The sequence below is a fragment of the Camelus dromedarius genome, chromosome 12, assembly GCF_036321535.1.
Source record: "Camelus dromedarius isolate mCamDro1 chromosome 12, mCamDro1.pat, whole genome shotgun sequence".
NCBI classification, from domain to species: domain Eukaryota; kingdom Metazoa; phylum Chordata; class Mammalia; order Artiodactyla; family Camelidae; genus Camelus; species Camelus dromedarius.
The window spans coordinates 50,678,833-50,696,173 of record NC_087447.1 but is presented as its reverse complement, the minus strand read 5'-3'; the positions used below and the strand labels follow the sequence as shown (position 1 = coordinate 50,696,173).

The 17,341-nt window shown below is 36.3% G+C and overlaps 1 protein-coding gene across 2 annotated transcripts in view; it reads right to left on the bottom strand.

Annotated features, from left to right (window-relative positions):
• The window catches only part of ACER3 (alkaline ceramidase 3), a 146,589-nt gene that overhangs the window by 69,319 nt on the left and 59,929 nt on the right, over window positions 1-17,341 (bottom strand). Inside the window, exon 3 of one of the 2 annotated variants that reach the window (XM_064492737.1) lies at window positions 2,824-2,876. The exons of the other annotated variant lie outside the window; for it this stretch is intronic. Within the exon in view, the coding sequence (XP_064348807.1) occupies window positions 2,824-2,876 (53 nt within the window). The remainder of the gene's footprint in view (window positions 1-2,823; window positions 2,877-17,341) is intronic. 2 annotated transcript variants of the gene reach the window in all.

Genomic DNA, 17,341 nt, shown 5'->3' with positions numbered 1-17,341 from the left:
CTTTAAGTTTGGGAAGTTTTCAGTCATGATTTCTTCAAAAACCTTTTCAATCCCCTTTGATCTTTCTTCTCCTTCTGGGACCCCTATTATGCGAAGATTGGGATGCTTTATATTATCCCATAGGTCCCTTATGCTATTTTCATTATTTTTTATTTGCTTATCTTGTAGTTCTTCTGAATGGGTGCTTTCTATTGCCCTGTCTTCTAGATCACTAATTCGTTCCTCTGCATTATCTAGTTGGCTTTGCACAGCTATTAGATCATTCCTCATCTCTGTCAATGAGTTTAACCATTCTACTTGGCTCTTCTTTATAGCTTCAATTTCATTTTTGACATATTTTATATCTCTAAACACTATCTCTTTTAATTCCTTCAGCAATTTGATCACTCCTTTTTTGAAATCTTGATCTAGTAGGCTATCGATGTCTATTTCGTTGATCTTTCTTTCAGGGGATTTCTCTTGTTCTTTTAATTGGGAAAGGTTTTTCTGCTTCTTCATCTTGCTCATACCTCTTTGGCACTGTGGTTTATGGAGTATCAGTTGTTTATTTTGGTCCTTAAGGATTTTATCTATCTAATGCCTATTTAGGAATAGAACTTAGGAAAAAAAGAAAAAAAAATAAGAGAGAGAGAGAAAGAATTTTAAAAGAAGGGAGAAAGAGGGTTTGAAAACAGTGTATAATGAATAATAGAAGAGTGAGTTGAAGCAGAGTATTAATCGGGTTGAGACGTCCTTTTAAAACCCTTACAAAAAAAGGGGGGGGGATGAATAGATGTATTTGAAACCTGTGTCTAATCAATAGCAGGACATCAAAACACAAGAGAAATAGAAATGAATTAAGAAGTAAAAATTAAGAGAGTAATAGAAAATAGAACAGGTAAAAACAGATTTAAAACAAAAATGGAGGGGGGGGGGGGTTTGTCGGTGTTCTCCTGGAGTCTGTGTGTTTTTAATGTGAAGTCTTTCTGTCTTCGTCCTGTTTTGGAAGCTCAGCTTGCTGTTTTCAAAGGCCCTCCGTTGGCGCCCTCTTCTGTGCTGCTCCCAGCACCTGTAGGCAAGCAGATGGCGCCTCCTCCTAACACTGGGTCAGGTGCAGCTCTCTGCTGTGGGCGGGCGGGTTGCTGCCCCTCCGGATGCCGCAGTCAGATGTTGCAGACTGGCCGGGTAGGAGGGCGGGTCGTGCCCCCTCCCAGCACCTCGGTCAGGGGCTGTGTTCCTGCCCGAAAGGCGGGGGGGCCGCTCTCCCTCTACCTGCGCCGCCAGTAGCTCCGCTCTCTGTGCGCTCCACCCCGGTCGGCGCTCCGCCCTGGTCGGCGCTCCGCAGGTGGGCTCAGGGAAGACCGAGGGACAGCCCTGTCCCTGCTCCGAGCCAAAACCCAGCTCCTTATTTGTCTTTGTGGAGCAAGTTCTCTGAGGGACCAGGATGGAAGGATCCTATCTGCCCCGGGCTGCAGGCCAGTCTCAGTCTGGCCTTTGAGGCTGCTAAGCCCTTCCGTCTGGATGCAGGTTTCGCCCCGCCCCCGCCTGGGTGCTCAGCGCGGAGGATATGGCGGCTGTGCCTGAGCCCCGCCTCTCTTCCCCCCGAAAACTTTCCGCGGGTTTTCAGAGATGGGGGTGTGCACCCTTCCCCCGAGAGCACATCAACCTTGCTGTTTTATGGAGGGCCCAGGTTGTTCTGCACTGTGCATCCACAGCCACGGCGCACAGCCCCTTGCAGTCCCCCGGGGCTGCCTCTGTGCAGCCGCCCCCGTCCTCTGCCCGGCTTGTGCAGCCTGGCCCTGCCCGCCGCTGCCGGCCCGCGTCTCAGGCTGGGTGTCGGGGGGACGCTCTGTGCCCGTTTAACTTAGTTCTGTTAGTCAAGGGCTGCTCTGTACAGATCCGAGCCTCGGAGGCTCCCCCTCCGTCCTGCTGGCCTCTCAGTTGGAGAGGGGAGACCCAGCGAGCGAGCGCCAGTCCTCCTTTGCTGCTCCCTCCCCGCGGGACCCGTCCTGAGCTGCTTTGCCTTTTGTTCTTTCTTTTTTCCTTTTCTCCTACCAGATTTTTGGCGTCTTTATCTTTTGAAGAGGGCGATGTTCTGTCAGAGTTCCGCAGGTGCTCTGGTTGGCTGAGTGGGTCTGTAGATGTGGGTCTTGGTGTATTTGTGGGAGAGGGTGACCTGCGAGCGTCCTTCTACTCCGCCATCTTCTCCGTCTCTCTCCACCTGTTTCTTTTTAATATGGCTTTTTAAAATGTGGCTACTGAAAAATTTTTAATTACTTATGTAACTCACATTGTATTTCTACTGGACAGTGCTATTCTAGAAGTTTCTGGGTTAGTGATGGAGAACAAAGAGGTTAATAGATTGAGGACTAGATATATGGCCCCCTTAGAGCAAGGACAATAAATAAAAATCCTTGCATAGCTCTGAAACCTTGCCAGCTAGAGGGACCAGGCCATTCAAATGGATGCTATGAGAGACATAAGGAAATGTAAGCAGCTAAGAATAAGAATATATTACTTTCCTGAACTGATTTTATTTTCTCAAGATGTTTCCAAGGGACTCTACTTTCTAACCCTGCTCTAAACTCAGACATGCCTGCACAGAGGTTGTCGAAAACCTATCTGCTCTCAATTGTCTTCTCTATGGACAACTTATTTGCTTGCCTCTTGACTTCACTTACTCCACTTGGATTCTGTGGCCTGAAGTAAAAACTCCAGAGACTACAAATTCCATCTTTTTTCTCTTGTCTCAATATCATCCTCTAGTAATGTGCTCTTCTCTGAAATTTGAAGTGTCTCTGGATTAAGAGAAGTAAGCATTTAGTCATTTTTGTCATTACTGACCTGCATTTCATATTTCAGAGTCATGTGGAAGCACCAGGATCCCATTCCTACCACTGAAATTAAAACAAACAAATAAAAAAAACAATTAGCATGAAATTTTTGGGGGGTGGCCAGAATGACTTGAAAAGACAGTAAGACATTTCAAAGCACCGAATTTTAAGAACAAATTTATGAGATCTTGTGGGAGGATATAGCAGACTGCCTAAGCTCCACCTATAACTGATGAAATTTTCATACAGAAGAAAACAAGTACAAGTTCTCTTAAATTCCCTCCACAAAGTGATTTACTAGATTAATCAATATTCACCATTCTTTCTATAAAACATATTACCTGATTTTCAGGTTAAGCTTATCCTGGGTAGCTACTCTTCAGTACTTCCTTGCATGTCTGATCCAAACAGCTGAGCTGTATGTTTACTAAGAGCCAGTCAGTTATATTTATTCTCAAACCTGTTAGTACTACTGTATTTAGTTATCAGGAATATGACTGCAAAAAGACAGCTGTTGTTTCTACAAAAATTATTTAAAATGCTTAAAACTGACAATAAAATTGAATTGCTAATAAAAATTGATGTTGAATTAGGTGTGGATAAGATACCCGTTATAGATTAGGAAAAATAGTAAAAATCTAAAGATTCTGTATACATGTTTCAAAGTTCAAGTGTCTCTATTTTTTTAACATTTTTTATTGATTTATAATCATTTTACAATGTTGTGTCATACAAGTGTCTCTATTTTAAATAAACTGTTTTCATTTTAGGGTTTAAAAATGTTTTTTAATGCAAGAAAGAATAAGTAGAACTATAATTAGGGTCCCATATGCAAAGGCCATGCCCTATGTCAAATAATTGACAGATTATACAACTGTATGTTTAAATGAAAATAAAACTTGAAGATATATATACTTTTCAATAATTACAGCTTCAACTCTTTAAAAAATTAACAGACTACATATCAGCCCCTATCAGATCTGATAAATTGTGATTCATTAATTCAGTTCAACAAGACTTTACTGAGTACCTCCTATTTGCCAAATTCAGTTACAGATGCTGAGGTACAAAGATAAGGTCCAGTCACACGGGCCTTAACGAAGCATACAGTCTAGTGGATGAGACAGGCAGATAAATACAAGATGCCAGATATGATAAAAAGATACACAAAGAGCACAGAAGAGGGGACTTATAAAGGAAGTCAGAGAAAGCAAGAATGACGCCAGAGGAGTTAGCCTCAAGGATGTAAAAGAGTTAGCCCAACAAACATGGTAAATGTGGTTGTCACCAAATCGTTTGTATGAAGCCACTCGAGAAAAATATCAAACTCTTTGTTACTCTTGCTTAAAAAAAAAAAACTATAAATAACAAGGTCCTACCGTATAGCACAGAAAACTATATTCAACACTTCGTAATAGCCTATAATGAGAAAGAAGATGAAAAGGAATATATATATACAACTAAATCACTATTTTGTACAGCATAAATTAACACAACATTGTAAACCGACTATACTTCAATTTTAAAAAGTCTAGTAGAAAGCTACAAAACTGGAAAAAAAAAGTTGTGATGACTACTACTACTCAGCCTTTTAAAAAAAGAATGAAATAATGCCATTTGTAGTAACATGGGTGGACCTAGAGATTATCACAAAGTGAAGTAAGTCAGACAGAGAAAGACTAATATATCTCTTATATGTGAAATCTAAAAAAATAATACAAATGAGCTTATTTACAGAACAGAAACAGACTCACAGACATAGAAAATAAATTTATGGTTACCAAAGTGGAGAGAGGGGGAAGGATAAATGAGGAGTTTGGAATTAGCAGACTAAAACTACTATATATGGAATAGATAAACAACAAGGCCCTACTGTATACCACAGGAACTATATTCAATAGCTTGTAATAACTTATGAAAAAGAATATGTATGTATAACTGAATCACTATGCTGTCCACCAGAAATTAACACAACACTGTAAATCAACTACACTTCAATAAAAACAAAAGCAAAAAAAAAAAAAAAAAACCCGCTATAGACATTATCACATTTTTTTACTGCTCAAAATGAGATGAGAGAAGTAAAGAGTTATTGCACTCATTTTACTAAAGAAATGTGAAGTGGGATGGTTGCTATCTTTTTTCCAAAAAAGAAATTAAACAGTGCAAAGTAAGAATAAATTAATGGAAAGAGAAAAAAATAAACCCTGAGTTAAAGTCACATAATATACCATAAAGTAAAAAAAATAACATAAATAAAGTGGATGACTATTCATCCTGAAAGGCAGACTGGCCACTTATTCATACCTCACTCAAGGACCATTTTTATCCAAACCTTTTCAAATGTTCTCTTGTTACTGTTTATTATATCACATTAAAAGTCTGATTTTAAAAAAATCTCTAAAGTTTACTTCCTTTCAACACTCCATTTAGGATGCAAACAAATGTAATAAAACAATCACTTTTCTCCACATAGTATTTTATATTTTGCCACTTTAAAGCAGATACCAATTTTTGCTAAAATTTATTAGCTTTATTGAGATATAATTCACATACCATAGAATTAATTTATTTAAAGTACACAATTCAGTAGTTTTTACTATGTTCACAGAGTTCTGCAACCACTATCACTATCTAATTTTAGAACATTTTCATCACCCCAAAAAGACACCCTATACCTCTTGGCAGTCACTCAATTTCTTCTCAAACTCCCTCCTCAGTCCTAGACAATCAATAATCTATTTTCTGTCTCTACAGATTGGCCTGTTCTGGACTTTTCATATCAATGGAATCATATAATATGTAGTCTTTTCTGTCCGGTTTCTTTCACTTAGCATATTTTCAAGGTTCATTCATATTACAGCATGTATCAATAATACTTTCCATTTACAGAAGAGTAATATTCCATTGTATGAAAATACTACATTTTATTTATCTGTTCACCAGTTGATGGATTACATGTTTGTGTCCCCTTCGAATTCATATGTTGAAGCCCCAAACCCGACTGTGATGGTCTTTGGGTGTGGGTGCCTTTGAGAAGTAAACAGGTTTAGATGATGTCATAGGGTGGGACCCCCATGATGGGATTAGTGTCCTTATAGGAAGAAGAAGAGACAGGACCTCACTCTCTCCCTCTACCTGCATGCAACAAATATAGGCCATGTGAGGACAGGGAGAAGGTGGTTCTCTGCAAGCCAAGAAGAGGGCTCTCATCTGGAATAAAATCAGCCAGCATCTTAATCTTGGACTTCCTAACCTGAAGTACTGTAAGAAATAAATTTCTATTGTTTAAGCCACCAGTCTATGGCATTTTGTTATGGCAGCTTGGCCTAAGATACATTTAGGCTTTTTTTTTTTTTAACAGTTTGGCTATTATTAATAATGCTGCTGTGAACATTCATGTATAAGTTTCTGTGCAGATATATGTTTTCCTTTCTCTTGGGTATATAATGAGGATGGAATTCCTGGGTCATACTGAAACTCTGTGTTTTGCATTCTGAAGAACTGTGAAAATATTTTGCAAAGCAGCTGTACCATTTTATACTCCCATTAGCAATATATGAATTTCTCCACACCCTCCCTATACTTGTTATTGGCTGTCTTTCTGATCATAGCTAACCTAATGGATTGAAGCAGTATTTCATTGTGGTTTTGACTGGCATTGCATCGCTCCCTCTTCCCTAACTCCTGGTAAGCACTGATTGTTTTACTATCTCTATAATTTTGTCTTCTCCAGAATGTCATATAGTTGGAATCATACAGCTTGTAGCCTTTTTAGACTGGCTTCTCTCAGTAGTATGCATTTAGAGTTCCTCCATGTCTTTCCATGGCTTTATAGCACAATTCTTTTTTGGTGTTGAATACTATTCCACTGTCTGGAGGTAATGCAGTTTATCTGTTCACCTACTGAAGCACATCTTGGTTGAATCCAAGTTATAGGATTATGAATAAACCTGCTATCTGTGTACCGATTTCTGTGTTGACAACAGTTTTCATCTCTTTCAGGTAAATGCCAAGAAACTGACTGTTGAATTGTATGGTTAGAGCATGTTTTGTGAGAAACCACCAAACTGTTCCCAAGTGGCCATGCCATTCTGCATTCCCATCAGTAATGAATAGAAATTTTTGTTGCTCCACAACCTCATTCTCTTTTCAACAAATATTTACTGGGCTCTTAACAGTATTCCAAGCATTTCCAATGGGATAAAGGAGTAAACAAGAGAGATATAGTTCCTGTCCTAAGAACCTTTATCAAGTCACTAAAAATATGAGAAAGGTCATTTCAAAACTAGGGGAGTCTATGCAAAGGGGCTATAATCTTGTCTAGGGAGTCAGAAGAGGGCTATAGGGGGAGTAACATAAGCTAGGACTTGAGGAATAAACTGGAGTTAACCAGGTGAAAAGATTTTTTTTAATGAGATCATTCTATGTAAAAGGGTCATCCAACATAAAGGCAAGGCAGAGCATTTAAAGAAGTAAAAGAGCTTGGCTTAGACCATGAACACTGCTGATCCAGTGAGAAAACCGGTATGATTTATAGGCAGGAGACCGAAAAGAGCTTCTAAAGTCATATTAAGATTTGGACTTTATCCTAAACACAAAGTAAATTGTTGAAAAACTACGTTCACGTACACAAATACATAAACACACACATATAGCGATTAACATGATTGTTTTTACTTAAAAAAATCACTCTGGTTACAAGGCAGAAGGATGTCTACAGGAGTAGGCTCTTAAATTTGATAGCAAAAAAAAAAAAAAAACTTTCAGGAACTCCATATATGTATACTTATTTATAAATTGTATATACTGCTGTGTTAAGATACTATACATATTTTAAAATACGTAAAGTAGAAATATAGAAAAATGACATTAAAAAGTAATATATATTCAAACAGAAGTTACCAAGTCTTCTTCCCTTACCCCAACAGATCATTTTTCTTATCATCTTGGGTATGAGCATCTGACTGGGTGACTCCTAGTTCAACTGATAAAGACTGAACTCCTTGCAAGGCACACATGGAGCTTCACAATCTGGCTCTACTCATTTCTTTTACTGAACTTGTAGTTCAGTCACACCTGACTGCCTACCTGTCTCTTATCCCACACTATCAACTTCTAGTCTGTTCTGCCTTTGTTCAGAGCTTACCCTGACCTTTTAACTTATAGTACTTAACCCTTTCATCATTTAATCCTACTGCCTCTAAACCAGATATCTTATGCAACTTCTAGACTCAGTTTATTTTTTACTCTTAATTCCTTTCAGCTTCTTCCTTTTCAAACAAGTTCAAACTTCAGAAATGTTGAAAGAGTAGCATAGTGAATTCCTGTATATGTTCTATTCAGACTAATCAATTTTAATATTTTGATATACATATGTAATTATTATCTTTCTGAACCATTTGAGTAAACTGGATACATCATATGGTTTTACCACTTGATACTTCAGTGTGTATCCCAAATCCATTTTAAATGTCACCTCCTAAGTTAAATCTTCCTCTGCTTCTTCCCCAGTTAAGTCAACTGGACAACGCATCTAGGAAATAATGTTCGGCTAGGCCAACAGTTACCAGTTTTTGGAGAACACTATTTTGCCTCAAGAGCTTTATTTATTTTCTGCTTCTGGACCCTTGGTCCAGAAACTCCTGATTCAGTCAGTGTCCTGGTACCTGTATTTTAAAGGTCTTCCAATAATCTTGAAGAACATCAAGAGCCAAAGATCACTGTTAAATTCTAAGATTCATAAATGCATGGTCCAGGTCTCTACAGTTCCTAAAGAATCTCCAGAACCTAGTGCAGTGCCAGGCTTATAAAGGACAATCATTAAGTATTTGGTGATCGGCTGATTGCTTTCTTCTTCCTTCTTGATGATCCAGCATTTTGCATTAAAGTAAGAGTATATGTATGTGCAGTAAAGGGTGGTGAGGAACGTCCCTGAACTGACAAAATACAATACGGGAAATAAATGAATTCCAAAAAGGAAAAAATGTTATTTGCGTGGAATGTGGACAATAAGAACAAAAAGGCTTGCCTGACAAGATGACATCTGAGACAGAGAGATTCACAGGCAGAAATAGTGAGAAAGAACATATAAACACAGAACATACATATAATGTGAATATAAATATTTAGCCTAAAATAACACTCTGGCTCTGTGTGAACACTGCTGATTCTCATGTTTATCTGTTAGCATTCTGTACTGCCACCATCTCAGGACCAATGAGCTCCTCCCCTCCTTCCCTGCAGCAGCATGCCTCCTCCTCGCAATGGCCAATGGGGCTCTTGGGCTCTAGGATATCACCCGGTCTCTAAGATCTCAACATTACCTATCACCTTTCTCATCTGTACCAACCATCTCGATCTCTCTAATGAACTGTTCACACAGTCTCTAATATCTCCATCCCATTCACCTGCACCTCTTCACTCTCCTAAGTTTTCAAAAGAACTGTCTCCACTTCCTTTCCTCCCTTCCCTCACACCTTCCTCAAACCTATCCACACCACTGAACAGCCCTTTTCTGTCTTCATTCTCCTCAACCTTATTTTTTTGGTACTGTTACAGTAGCAATAGAAAACCAGCACAATTACTAACAGATGGCTAGTATATTAGTTACTAAACTGGTATCTGAAGTGCCTCTTAAAACTCTTCCCTAAGAACTTCAGGGAATCTGAAGAGTCTTAGTAAAGTAAAAAACTACAGACTAGAAGAAAATATCCACAACATGTAATATCTAACAAAGGGTTCACATCTGGAAAATATGATACAAAAATCAGTAAGAAAAAGACAACCGAATTTTTAAATGGGCAAAAGACTTGTAGCGGCACATCACAAAAGATGATATCTAAAGGGCTGATAAACTTTTGACAAGTGCTCAGCATCATTTATCACTCGGAAATACAAATTTGAACCCCAGTGAGCTATCACTACACCCCAACCCAGAATGACTGAAAAAGACTGACAAGTATGGACGACAATGTGGAATGGTTGGAACTCTCAGATATTACTGGTAGGAGTGTAAAATGGTCCAACTATTTTAGAAAACTGTTTGGCAGTTTCTAATAAATTTAAACACAGACTACCCTATGACCAAGCAATTCTACTTCTAGACATACCCCTCAAAAGAGATGAGTGCATCTATCAAAAGACATATACAAGAATATCTATAGACCCCTCATCCATAAGTCTCAAGCTGAAAACAATCCAAATGCCTATTAAGTGGAAAACAGGCAAATGAATTATACTATTTTCATACAATAGAATATTATATATCAGTAGAAAAGAATGAACTACTGAGATGAACATCAAGTGAAAGAAGCAGGAAGCCAGTATATGAAATATATGATTCCATTTATATAAAGTTTAAGAACATGCAAATTAATATATGGGCATGGAAGTCAGAATAGCAGTAATCTTTCTGGGGACGTGTTGACTAAGAAAGGGCAGGAGGGAACTTTCTGGGGTGACTGAAATTTTCTGTATCTTAATCTAGGGGGTGATTATATAGACAAAATCTCATTGAGCTGTATTTATACTTAAGATTTGTACACTTTAACTGTAATATGAAATATACCTCAATTTAAAAAATGAAAGAATTGGGAGGGGGAACCTCTTGTATGCAATACTCCAGATATACTTTGCCTATCAAGATAGTCCCACGTTAAATGATTTGCTTTAGTACTACTCATATTATTTCTGAAACAACTCTATCCAATCCTTCAAGCAGGTTAAGTTAGTAACATGCAAATGTTCCACAGGTAGAGGGAAAGTAAGAATACAAAATAACAGTGATAATAAAGGATGAGAGATAATATGGTAATTGAAGGGAGAACCAAGATAATTCTGTTTAAGAATATCTATAGCCAAACGAGGGGATATTTTGGACTGCCTAGGGAGGTTAAGGTATGTTAAAGAGAATGGAGTTAGAGCAATAATAGTAACAGACATGATAACAAGAGAAATTAGACTAGATGTTAGGATATTTTAAATTTATTTTCCTAGAAAATAACTGTCATTCAATTATTGTCTTATTCTGGCTCCAGCCTAAAATACTGAAACATAAGCCACAGCTGAGGCCACAGGAACCAGATGAAGAGCCATTACAGCTGCATGCTTTCTGACTTACGCTATTGTCGACCAGGCTTTCCATCTTTCTTCTTTACTTTCTACCAGCTACTTTCCTGGCCATTTCATTTCCTCATTTCCTATTCACTGACTACACAGGCTACAAAGCTAACTATGGTTCCTGCTTCTTTGGCTGAACCTATCCCTGGGTTTTGGCTACTAGGGTGGACATGTTTATTCAAAGTGTAGTCATATAAAACCATAACTGCATATGCACAAAGATTAGGAACTAATAGCCAAGAAATGAAAATACTGTTTCTGTTGAGTGATGGGATTATGGGTGCTTTGCATTATTTTCCAATTTTGTCTTCAATGTTACTGTCATATTACTTTTTCAACTAACTAGAAAAAAAGATTAATGTTTCTGGCAATGTCTGGAAAATTGGGACAAATAAAGGAGATTGATAAGTTAGTAAGCAAGTTATGAAATTATTTCCAAAGTTCCTTTCCACAGCATACTGATTTTTATGTCTGTTTCATTAAAAACTGTAATTGCTATAATATAAAATGTTATTAGTCTAGTATGCAGTCCATTCACTTTCCCCTTGACAAGAGGCATAATGTTAAGATCAAGTCAGATGACTTTGATTTATCTGACCATGACTACAGGTGTGATCACACTAAACTTAAGGCTACTCCATGCAAGAATTTCCAATGGTCCTTTTCACAGGGAAATGACTTTGTGTCTCAGACAATTCTACTTTAGTAACTTTCTATTTCAGCATTGAACTTGGATAATAAAAATCTTTAATAGACTTTTTTTCGGCCCTACTTTATTAATGTTTTGCCTATTTTAAAATCATTTTATTTTTCTCATTGCCAGTTACCCATTCAGATAACTGAATAACACATTTGTAGAACTACAAACAAATTTTGTTTATATGCAGTTCATCTCTCTTCAATGTAACATAAGCTTCCTGGGGACAAGGACTTTGTCTTTTTATGCTGGCACATAAAATGTACTCAAAACTATTTGTAGAGGAAAGAACAAGTGAATATATTTCTACTTGAAAGGAGTAGGATAAACCACAATTTGTCACTTTGGTAGTGAAGAGAAAAATTCAATCTCATGAAAAACAACTAAATGTCATGGAAAGGTTTCTTTTGGCTTGTTCTATTTTAGACAATGCACAGTTCTAAATAACTGGCTATGGCATAATGGCATAATGATTAAAGCATATAGATCTGGGTTCAAGGTTCGGCTCTACCATATACTCATTGTGTGATCTTGATCAAGTTACTTCTCTTCTCAAATACTAATTTTATAAAAAGAGGTTAAAGACTTCTTCATAGTTGTAGGGAATTTTAAATGACATAATACAAATTAATGTTCTTTTCACAGAGCCTGGTATATAACAAATGCTCTATGAATGATAATTACTGTTACCTCTCTAAACTCCAACAATGTAAACAGCAAATTTTATAACCTCATAAAAAGTAATGACTAAGCCAATACCACATGAAGCTTGGAAAATGTTAAATGTCCTAAGGTCAAACATTAATGGTAACCAGGCAGGCAGAATTTAGCTTGAAATAACTTGTCTTCACCTTTCAACTTAATCTCCTAGTTTTATTATGGAACAAGGAGTATTAAACTCATTTGAATTCTTTATCATCCTCTATATTTAAGCAGAAATAAATTTGCTGTTTTTAAAAGTGTTTACTTAAAATATTAGATTCTTATTTCCTCCCTTTTTAATAACAAGTTTTACTAAGAGACAGATTAGAAAAATAGAGGTGATACTTTGATTTTTCTACTGATCTGTTCTGGGCATCTCTTACTTTCATAAAATGTGCATATTTGGGATATAATAAGGTAGAAATAAACAAAGAGGAAGAGAAAAATATTAGACAAAGGTACTGGGTGGTTCCAAAGCAGCTATAACTGGGAAAGTGAACTAAACTGAAATCAGGCTTACTGGAAGTACGAGCAATTGCTCAGGGACACGGGATGAGAAAAAATATTCAAAAGCAATGTTTTAAACTCTTAACTTCCCTAGTTCTTCCTCACTGTACTTAGTACTTTTTCTTCATAACACTTAACCACAATATTAGTGCATATGTAACTATAAAATTATTTGATTAATGTCTGTCTCCTCTGCTAAACGCTAAGCTTCAGTGAACAATAGTTTGAGAGCTAAACCTACCACATAATTGATTCTAAATAAAAATTTGTTGAATGAATTAAAAAATGACTAAATTCTCAGTAAATCTAGGCTCTAATCCAGAACACAATGACAGTCATAAATTACTAACAGTCTGTTCCTAACATACTTCTACATGAAGCCAAAATTCCCAGTTCTTTCTGCAAAATCTCTATCAACTCCAAAAACTCCATATCAATTAAATAGTTATTATAGATTTTTGGTCACAGAATTAAAATATTGAAAATCTTATACAGTATTCAGTAAATGTCCTTGATTTGTTAATCAAATCTCTGTTTCCAGATAAAATTTATTTTGTGTGTGTGTGTGTCTCTCATACACATACACACATGAATTTTTTTTGGTGGAGAGACTTATCTCAGTGAAAAGTTCAAACAAGTATATGAAAAAGAAGCCCTAACAAAATCTGCCTGTTTAAAGTATCCATTCATTCATCAAACAGCTTCATGTTGTTTTGCACCAGGTATTGCTGAATGCAAGAAGTCCAGAAGAGTAAGAACGCAGCTGCTTTCAGGAAGCAAAGCTTAGTCTTATAGAAGGGACAGACTTAAAAAACATTCTTATTCAAATTTTGCTGCTTTGCCCAATATTGCCTGTTAAACCTCCTTCTTGTGCTGCAATTCAGAATCCAGTCAAAGCCATATACTGCATTTAGTTGTCACATCTCTTTTAATTTGGAACAGTTCTTCACCCTTCGTCTTTCATGACTTTAATATTCTGTGAAGCAAGCAGGTCGGTTGCTTTATATAACATCCCTCAAAATTTGGGTTTTTCTGATTGTTTTCTCATTATTTGGTTCAGATTATGCACTTCTGGCAGTAATACTGTATAAATGATGTTATTTCCTTTTCAGTGCATCACACCAGGAAGAACCAGTTGTTAGTTGATACAATTAATGACTTTAAGTGTTGATTACTTGAATAAGGCAATATCTGCAGATTTCTGTGTTATCATTTTCCATTTATAATTATGAGTAATCCCTCAGGAGATACTTTCAGGCTGTGCAGTTATCATGTGCCCCAAACAATTTCACCCAATGTTTTTAGCATTCCCTGACTCTTGTCCGAATCATTACTATGATGGTTGCAAAACAATAACTTTTATTAAAAAAAAACCCTATAATTCTGTTTACATTTATTAGTTGGCAATTCTACTCTTTAAAGAAAGCTTTCGCCTTCTCACACCATCTGTCTGTTTGCTTGTTAGTATCAATATGACCTTGTGCATTCTTTATTCATACCATGTGTTATATAACCCAATACAGTCATTTCTCATTTGGAAGCTAACTGTCCCAGTATGGCCAAGCCTTCTGTGTCATTTTGACATTATTCCCTCTGTTTTTCAGCCCTTTCTTACTTTCTGGCATAACAAATTGTTCCAGACTCATCTTGTACTTTCCCTGCCTTATCCCAGAAATCAGCCGTTTCTCTTAAGAAGTCTTAGCTCCTTTTAGTGAGAAAAGATTTTCAGAAACCAAGGTGTGGGCGCTAAGTACGTTCACTGCTCCTTAAGACTTATTGCTTCCAGGCCCTTTCAGAGGATAGAACACGTGAAATCTTTTCTTTTCTTTCTTTCTTTTTTTTTAAATCATGCTGATACCTCTAATTTCAATCCAGTGCCACAGGGTTCTTCCTCGCCTTCCTCCATTCGTATCTATACTTCCTTTCTTCCACATAAGAACCCTAGCCCCCAGCAATATCAACGTATTTCCTCACTTGTTTAATCCTAAAATGCATACAAATGTAACTTCTGAATTGCTATATTCATTACACTACCACCAATAAAGAGTAGATAAACAAAGACAAAGTAAATAAAGTAAGTAAGGTAAGGTTCAACATTTTACTGAGCACTTGAAATGTGGCTAATGTGACACAGAAACTGAAATTTACATTTTATTTAATTTTAATTCATTTAAATTTAAATTGCAACATGTGGCTAACAGTTACTAAATTAGACAGTGCAGTACTCCTGGTTCATCAGGAAGGAGTCGTGTGCAGTGCTTAAACTTGCATGTTTAAAACTGTTTTTCAACAACGTGAAAACAACTTGGTTGGATTATAAAATCCTTGGTTTGCACTGAAAGTGCTGCTCCACTGGTGCCTTTATTTATATGTTGCTGATGAGGTCTAGTGCCTTCCTAATTTTCTTGCCCTTGTAAGTAGTCTGGTCTTCTTCCCTAGAGCTGTGAGGACTTTTTTCATTTTTAAAACCCAGTAGTTTTACTAGGCTTTTTCAGAGATGACCATTTCAAGTCAGTTTTATGAGGTAAAAATGGACCTTTCAGTATGTAGAGTTGGGTCTTCTTTCATTTCCAAAAAGTCTTTTTTTAAATTAATTTAAAATCACAGTTTTAAATATAAACTGTATTATATTTATTAATTAAATACATAAGATTTGTTTCATTGTTTTATTTTTCCTCTTCAGAGAACTCAATTACAGGTATACTGAATCTTCTTTGCTTGTCTCCTATTTCAATCACTTTCTCTCTGACCCTTTTTATTTCTTTAGCTCATTTTCATTCTCTTGCTTGTTTCCCTGCCTTTTAAAAATAGCCCTTATTAAATATTTAACACACTGTAATTCAGCTTTAATTTCTTTCCTAAGTTTAACCAATTCTAGTTTTTTTTTTTCTTTTGCAGGGGCTGAAGGATCTATTTCTGTTATTAGTTTTAAATTTTTTACTCGTTTTTTTGTTTGAGGCTATTTAACTCAGTTAGGGGTATCATGCTACAGTTTCTTTCTGCTTTATATTAGTTGTAGGGGAAGAACTTCCATAAGCCAAAAGGTTTTGATTCTCATTTTCTGTTTTCTTATTACAGTAACTTTATACGGATGTAGGCTGCTTTTGGGGGGTCCATTTTGTGCAAAGAGTAAAGGTTTGGGGTAGCTTAAAAGATTCCTAGCTCAAGACTGCCCTCTTCTGTCAGAATAATAAAGCTTAGTGTCCTTTTCCATATATATTTGTTTGGAGTAAGGGGTGCAGGGAGAAGGATCTAATGTGTTTTAGTTTTTCTGTTTCGGTAGGATCTTAATTCCTCCCTCTAACTTCCTTCTTTCCCTACACTTAAACGTATCTCCAAAGGGTATCTTCCTCTTTCTTGTTTAAAAATTATTTGAAGTTCATAGCATTATTGCTCTCCTAGTAAGTCTGAAAGTGTGGATTTTATTTACTTTCATTCTTAATCTATATAGTTTTCTAGGAGGATGAGTGGACAAATTCTAACTCAGGAAGCCACTGTTTTTCTAGGGCAACCTCAAAGTCCCTCAAATCTTTTTATTCTTATTGTGATTTGTTGGTATTTTATAAACATTCTTGAAACACCCCAGGAAATAAAGCAAAGGACTAAGTTTGAGGACAAGTCTTCCTTTTGAAGATGAATCAAGTAGCTTTCTCAAAACACCACACATATGAAAAATAGATTCAGAAATTCAAGTCTCTCATATGTAATGACTAATATAATCACATAGACTCTGATATGATATACTATAGCTTACAGTTTTGTGGTAATTAGAAGTCTTTTCTGCCAATGTGTAAGTGATATATACCTTGAGCTAAAACAAAAGAAATTGTGTTTAGAAATTTATATATAAAAGAAAGAAACTAGAATCCACTTTCTTGGCTGTATTTGTCTTTATGATGGTAATCCAAGAATATGACAGTGATTTTCCCATGATAGGCTCTGGTAAAGTTCACTCATTCCTCCATTCAACATTTACTGAGGACCACTAAATTGACAGACAATAGGGATACAAAGATAACTAAGACATAGTCCCTGCCTCACAGACAAGTAGGAATAAATTGCAGAAAGTTAGATACAGTAGCATATTCTTTAAAAAATGTTTAAAAATATGTGAACCATACTTTACTTTTAAGGATACATACATATGTAGTACAAATACAAAAACATGTGAGAAAATGATAATCAAATTCAGTATAGAGGTTAACTCTGGGATGGTAGTCTGGGAAGATGATGGGAATAAAATCAGGCAGGAATACAAAGGGAGCTTCAATTTTACTACAGTAGTTTATTTCTTTAAAAAAGAAAAAGTTAAGATCTGAAACAAGTATTTCAAAGTATTAGGATCTGATGAAACAGGATGCCAAGATACATGGGTATATTTATTATATTGTTTCTATTCTTTCCTGTATGCTTGATATATCTTGTTATGTAAATTTTTTAATTAAAAATGCAGTTCAATTTATTGGCAAGATTTGTGGAGGTCTAATTCAGAAGTTTCAGA